We start from the raw sequence: 7,729 nt of genomic DNA, 5'->3' as shown, positions 1-7,729 counted from the left end.
TTTGGAGTGTTTGATATTGTTTTTTCATTTACCATCATTATTATTATTTTTATTTATTTACTTAAAATATGATAGGAAGAAGAAACGCACAGGATGGGTTGATTCATTTTTATGAGTTTTGGGCCCAATCAATAGATACACCCCACTTCATTATCCATACCCCCCATACGATTGGTTGGTTCTTTTTAGGCCCATACTGATTATTTTAGAATGTTAATTAGAAAAATACTTTAGAATTTAATTAGATTTCTTTTTTTAGGAATGATTGTAGATTAATTAGAATTATAAAGTAATTTAGAATTATTTTAGAATTTTTAATTTAATTTAGAATGATTTTAGAATTTAATCTTTGTTAATATTTTAGAATTTAATTAGATTTCTTTTTAAGGAATGATTGTAGATTAATTAGAATTATAAAGGGATTTAGAATTATTTTAGAATTTTAATTAAATTTAGAATGATTTTAAAATTTAATCTTTGTTAATATTTTAGAATTTAATTAGTTTTCTTTTTTTTTAGAGATGATTGTAAATTAATTAGAATTATAAGGTGATTTAGAATTGTTTTAGAATTTTAATTTAATTTAGAATGATTTTAGAATTTAATCTTTGTTAATATTTTAGAATTTAATTAGTTTTCCTTTTTTTAGAAATGATTGTAAATTAATTAGAATTATAAGGTAATTTAGAATTGTTTTAGAATTTTAATTTAATTTAGAATGATTTTAGAATTTAATCTTTGTTAATATTTTAGAATTTAATTAGTTTTCTTTTTTTTAGAAATGATTGTAAATTAATTAGAATTATAAGGTAATTTAGAATTGTTTTAGAATTTTAATTTAATTTAGAATGATTTTAGAATTTAATCTTTGTTAATATTTTAGAATTTAATTAGTTTTCTTTTTTTTAGAAATGATTGTAAATTAATTAGAATTATAAGGTAATTTAGAATTGTTTTAGAATTTTAATTTAATTTAGAATGATTTTAAAATTTAATCTTTGTTAATATTTTAGAATTTAATTATATTTCTTTTTTTTAGAAATAATTGTAGATTAATCAGAATTATAAGGTGATTTACAATTATTTTAGAATTTTTAATTTAATTTAGAATGATTTTAGAATTTGATCTTTGTTAATATTTTAGAATTTAATTAGATTTCTTTTTTTAGAAATAATTGTAGATTAATTAGAATTATAAGGTGATTTAGAATTGTTTTAGAATTTTTAATGATTTTAGAATTTAATCTTTATTAGTATTTTAAAATTAATATTTTGGATAATAGTTTAGAATTGAGATTTTCGATTGTCTAATATTGTTTTGAGTTTTAATTTAATGATACTTTTGTTAATTGTTTAAACTTTAGTTATTTGTTTTAGATTTAACATTTTATTGCAATTCTCTTGTTATTTCATGTTGATTTCAACTAACACCTAACATTTAACGATTAACTCTAATTCTTTAATTTCCGCAATTAACATCTAACTCTTTTAAATCCCGCTTCTATTTTTTTTTGTGTATTTACTTTACTTCGCTTTATGCTATATCATTGTACATTCTTCATCTCATCTTAAAATGAACCTAAAAATGATAAAGACTTTTAAAAGATACAAAAAGATTATAATTCTCATGCCATCAATTCAAACCAATTTTTTAAAAATAAATAGAACTTCTCGATTCAAAGTCGAACCCATTTTAAATGCCTTTGTAAGTCGATCGCTTGAAAAAGCATCGCCATCAACCTCACATGGCTTACTCTTGGGCTTTCTTACAATGAGACCTATTTGGTTTTAATTAATCAATTAAATGGATTATTCACCAAATAAATTCAATTCATTCACAAGAATGCAAATTTTAAAACGTCGATCCGACATCGAAAGTTAAATTAAAATACTTAATCACATCTAAACAACACTTCATTTGAAAATGAAAAGGGGGATGGTTTTGAGTTTTCAACTCCTCTCCTCGATTATTTAAATACGAGTTTTCTTACTCGGTTAGTCAAATGGTCGTCATTTCTAATCCATTTAAACACAAACAAATCAAACCCTTTTATAACAAGAAACCAAGAGGGAGATAACTTTGAGTCTTCAATTTTTCGCCTTGACTATTTGAATACAAGTTCTCTTACTTGGTTAGTCAAATAATTGTTGTTCCTATACCAACTTCCAAACTCCGATTAAATCGAAATATTTTCACAATAAGCTAAATGAAAAGGGAGTTGACTTTGAGTTTTCAATTTCACTCCTCAATTGTTTGGATACGAGTTCTCTTACTCGGTCAGTCGAACAATTGTCATTTTTTACCAACTCATACTTAATCAAATCATTTTCATAACAAACTATACGAAAAGGGAGATGGTCTTGAGTCTTAAATTCCTCTTCTCAAATGCTTGGATATGAGTTGTCTTACTCAGTCACAAGTATCTGTCGTTCATGCTAAAATACATCAACCATACGCAAATTTATTTTCGTAATCACTCAGATGAAAAAGAAAGCGGTCTAGAGTCTTCTATTCCCTTTCCCGACTGTTAGGATACGAGTTGTCTTACTCGATTATCCGAGTATTCGTCATCCGTTCAAAACACTTTAACTATTATCAAATCCTTTCTATAATTAAGGATGAAAAATAAATTGGTCTAGAGTCTTCTATTCCCTTTCCCGACTGTTAGGATACGAGTTGTCTTACTCGACTATCCGAGTAATCGTCATCCAACCAAAAACATCTCAACCAATCAAAACATCCAACATATTAATCCAACTTGTCACTTCCGTATGACCAAAACTCTTTTCAAAAAGAACACCATTTAATCCTTTCTAATGCGCATAACAAAACCAATGCTTAAGCCTCCGCCGAGAGTAGACAAGCCAATGTTTAGCCTTTAGGATACGATCTAAACAGTTGTTCATTAAAAAACACCAACTAACCGTAGTTCCCCGAACTACGAATGCTCTGACTTCCTTATTACACCATAAGGATACGTAGGCAGGAGATTGTTGTATCTTCACGAGCACACTAATAAAAAACCTCCCCTTTCTCCTTTCTGAGGTTCTCATCCATTTCTATTTTCAATATTTTATAACCCAAAGATAACAAACAAACATAAATTAACACTCGAAACGCACATTAGAACTAAAAGGTTCCCGCTGAGTACAGCGGACGTGAGCGGTGCTAATACCTTCCTCTTGCGTAATCCACTCCCGAACCCGAATATGGTTGCGACGATCATTATTCCATTTCCTAAAAGTTTTATCGATATTTTCCTATTCCTTCATTGGGATAAATAAAGTTTGGTGGCGACTCTGTTCAAACATTATTTTTTCCGCGACCATCGCAAGGAATCGTATTTTTTGAGATGCGACAGATGGCGACTTTGCTGGGGATATTTGGCTCCAAGCAAAAGAGAGTGATGCCTAATTTAGTTCAGTTTATGTATTGTGTATTAATCTTGTTTGTTTATCTGTTATTTTTTAATTTTCTATTATTATTCTATCATAATTATTATATTATGATTTATTTACTATGTCTTATTGGGGGTTCTCTGGTTGGTGATACTTCGTGAGATAGGCTCTCCACCCGAGTCTGAGGAAAACCATAAGATTAAGTTGGTGGTTGCGTAGTGGGCGCCCACAAGGAGTCTTCCTTGTTGGGAAGAAACGAAGACCCCGCCTAGAGGAGATTCTCTTGAGATATTATTGTCCGACGAGTCTTCGTCACGACGATAGTATTTTCAAGTTGGATCAATGACTCTAGGGACCTTTTAACCCATTATATCTGGTGGTTATGTAGTATTTACCTGAAAAGTCTTGGACTTATTAGGTTAGTACGAAAGCCCCAATCAGATGAGATCCCTTGGGCGTATTACTACCTTACAGTGGTATTCCCAACCTCGATCTATGACTCTGAGAACCTTATTAGAACCTTGGACTCGAGAGTTGTGTAGTATGGGCCCACTAGGAGTTTTCCTCTTTGGGACCATACGAAGGCCTCACCCAGATGAAACTTTGTTTAGGGATGTTATTTGCAGATGAGTTTTCATCATGACAATAATTTTTCTAGATATTGATTGATGACTTTGGGAACTTTTTAACTTTAGCATCCTCCCAAAAGGGTTTTGTTTAGTAACCAAGAATACCCGCCCTCATGACCTGTATATCAATCTACATGTGACACGCATAATATCATTCATAGCATAGCATTCATATTATTTTATTTCCAAGGAATCTGAGTATCATGAGTTGCAGGAATTCAAGAAACATGGAATCAAGCAAAAGAAACATTTATTCCTTCAAGTTCAAGGATCCCGATCTGAAGAATTTACGTAACTTGGTCTCTCAGATGCACCTTGTATACATAATCAACTTTGGAAGGAATTATGGCAATTTGCTCAACATCCTCAATCAACAAGTGGACCATACAGCCTTGATCACTTTAGCCCAATTTTATGACTTACCTTTAAGATGCTTCACATTCCAAGACTTCCAGCTAGCACCAACGTTGGAAGAATTCGAGCGTCTTGTTAGGATCTCTATGAAGGACAAGTCACTATTTGAAGGGACAAATGAATCTTTGCCCATTGAGGTCATTGCTAGTGCGCTTCACATGGATGAAAAGGAAGCAAAAGACAACTGATCTGTTGTCGCACGCGGATCAAAACGAGTAATTTTGTAAAAACGTAATACAGCGACAATTAAACTCGGATATCGTCTCAAGGATTCTTGTTTTTAATAATTAAACATAATTGAATGGGGGGGTTGATTGGTGTTCAATTACGAAAATGCAGAAAATAAGTGATTATGAAAAGTGATTATTTGAATAAGCTGAAACGAATCAACCCACTATATCATCTTCCGACTTATCATTGATCCCTATAAAATTCCAATTCCCTAAACGGGTCTGATCCTATTCGATTACAAAAGCTACTGACAAGCGCAATAACAATTATACGAAGTCTGTCCCTGAATTCCGAGTAAAGCAAACGGATTAAAACTATTGTGAATTAAGCAAACGCAATATGATCGAACGCGATAATGCAAAAGCTACACTAATCACGAAATTGATTCAAAAGCAGACAACAATCAAATTAAAGAATTCTATCATATAAAAACAATTAAATTAAGCAAGTAATTATGATTATAGATATAATTCAAAGGAACAGATTAATGGAAAATTATAAAAGAACCTCAAAGTGGCATCCGATTACAGTGAATTGATTCTTGGGAAATTAGTTTTCCATAGTCATTCTTTGCAAGCTCTCAAATTCGTACCTCAACAGTGATTTTCCCGTTCCATTCCCCATGGTGTACGGCTGCTAGACCTAGGGGAAAACAAAGACCCGTTTTACAACTCAACTGGGTCGACCCAGCCCACTACAAATGACCCAACAAAAATACAAATAAAATTCTGCAACTTCAACAGACTTTCTGGCCCTGCTACAGTCCGATTAAGCTCTCTACTTCTGAACAAAAATTGTAGATCTTTTCCTTAGCTTTCTAACGCATACTCACAAGCCTCAATCTGATACTCGTAGCTCAAGATATGATTTTTCTCGTGAAAGCTGCTAATGCTGAAAATATAATGCGAAAAACAAATAAGTGCAGAAATAAAATAAATTGTAAAAACACATTAAAACATAAAAATAAGTAAATAAAAACGAAGAAATGCTTAAGTACAAACATGAAAGAACGTGCATCAAAATGCACTGATCAACAACTTAGAGACCAAAGGGAATAACAAAGGGTTTTCACTAAGTTTTCTTTTGGAAAGAGCTCATACCCTGTTGAAGGCAGAAAGTTGGGATGCTTGTTACTCTGCTATTGCATTGGCTATCTATGGCATCGTCATGTTCCCTAATATGGATGGTTTTGTAGACATGACTGCCATTTGTGTTTTCCTTACTAGGAACCTAGTACCCACTTTGTTAGCCGATGTCTATTATCACATAAGTCATAGGTATACTAAGAAGAAGAGATTGATTGCTCGTTGTGCTCCTTTATTGTATCAATGGTTTTTAGAACATCTTCCGAAGACAGATGCTTGGGTTGAACAGTCAGATGTTAGTTGGCCTCAGAGATTGGGATCACTCCGATCTGAAGATCTCTCTTGGTACTCCAAAGAATATATCAACGTAGACATCATATTCAGTTGTGGAGATTTCCCAAATCTACCGCTCATTGGAACTCAAGGATGTATGAATGCTAATCCAGTTCTATCACTCAGACAACTCGGTTACCCAATGGAAGGCCCTCCAGAGGCAAATTCTTTGGAAGCTTTCTTGTTACTTGACTTTGGGGCTGAGAATCCTAGCTTATTCCAGCGAATCAAAGAAGCTTGGAAGAATATCAATCGAAAAGGGAAAGTTGAGTTAGGGAGAGCAAATGGGATTACAAAAGAACCATATTTTCAGTGGGTAAAGGAAAGGGTGCAAATAATTAAAATGCCATTTGTCATTCGGACACCTATACCTCTTCCTAAACCTAAGTTCACCCATGTCCCTATTGAAGAAATAGAGGAACTCAAGACCGCCATGGCAAAGCTAGAAAAAGAGAATGAAGAGCTGCAGACAAAACTCCAACAAACCATAAATGAGAAAAATAATATGAAGTGGGAGCTTGAGAGAAAAGAGGCACAACTTCAAGCCCACGTGGAAAAGTTCAACAAGGAAGAGCATAAGAGAAAGAAGATCAAAGTGGGATTAGAATAGGTTGATCATTGTTTGGATACTCTTAAAGGTCAACTATGACAAGCTCAGAAAGAATGTCAAGACAATGAGCGTTGGTGGCATCTAGCTACAAAGGAAAACAAGACGATAAGGGATACACTTGGGGCTCAGATAAAAGAACTAACCAATTATGTTCGTCAGGAAAAAGCTGAAGTAGATCAGGAGCGCCGACTCAAGAAAATAGCCACTGAAGCTTCTAGGGTGTCACCCATGGTATGGAAGGAGAAGTGTCGAGAAGTAAGAGATACCAGGGAGTCTGTAAGCTATTGGAAGAACCAGCTAGAGTCATTACGCCAAGACAGCTCCATATGGTTGAAAGAGCGAGACTATGTGATTGAAGATTATGAATCCTTTAAGAAGACCATAAACTTCTTACAAGGGGACAGGGATAAGTTTCATGCAAAACTCGATGGGCTAGTAGGATTCTGTAATTGGGCAGCTAAAGAATTGCCATGGAGGTTGAGAGACGCAATCAAAGAGTTGAAAGAAGATAGCACTCCTCCAGCCATAATCAATTTCGTTCTGCTTTGCAAAGGGTTGTTGAAGAGATTCAATGAGGAACTAGAAGAGCTTCAGGCCAGAAAGCCGGTTGTTTAATTTGCTTATGTCTTGTATTTTGTTCCTTTAACAAATGTACTTTTGAACTATGACCTTTTTGGACCTCTATGTTATGTATTGGAATGAATAACGTTTGAAAATTACTCCATTATTGTTATTCTAAGTATTTGTTGTTTCTTCGAATTACTAACAACTAATGAAACTCGAATGACTCCCTGGAAATAAAATATGCATAACATTTGCATCTTCATTATGCATCACACTTCATGAAAATCAAAAAAACTTACCCAACCTTTTTACCCTTTATCCAGCCACACTGACTAATCAACACCGGTACGAGACGCGAAGCAAATATAAGATGACATTAGAGCAAGTGGAGGCCAACCAGGTTACCATGAGGACAGACATTAATACGATCCAGGAGAAGATGGATCAGCTATTGGAGACAATGC

General features: G+C 33.4%; 1 protein-coding gene across 1 annotated transcript; it reads left to right on the top strand.

Moving 5' to 3' along the window:
- Positions 1 to 5,852: 5,852 nt before the first annotated feature.
- LOC127102437 (uncharacterized) lies at positions 5,853 to 6,701 on the top strand. The gene has a single exon (XM_051039807.1). It carries the CDS (start codon positions 5,853 to 5,855, stop codon positions 6,699 to 6,701), a length of 849 nt encoding a protein of 282 aa, XP_050895764.1.
- Positions 6,702 to 7,729: the final 1,028 nt, after the last annotated feature.

The sequence above is a fragment of the Lathyrus oleraceus genome, chromosome 7 (genome assembly GCF_024323335.1).
Source record: "Lathyrus oleraceus cultivar Zhongwan6 chromosome 7, CAAS_Psat_ZW6_1.0, whole genome shotgun sequence".
Classification (NCBI taxonomy): Eukaryota; Viridiplantae; Streptophyta; class Magnoliopsida; order Fabales; family Fabaceae; genus Lathyrus; species Lathyrus oleraceus.
The sequence above is the reverse complement of the archived record's forward strand: the minus strand, read 5'-3'. Positions and strand labels throughout refer to the sequence as shown.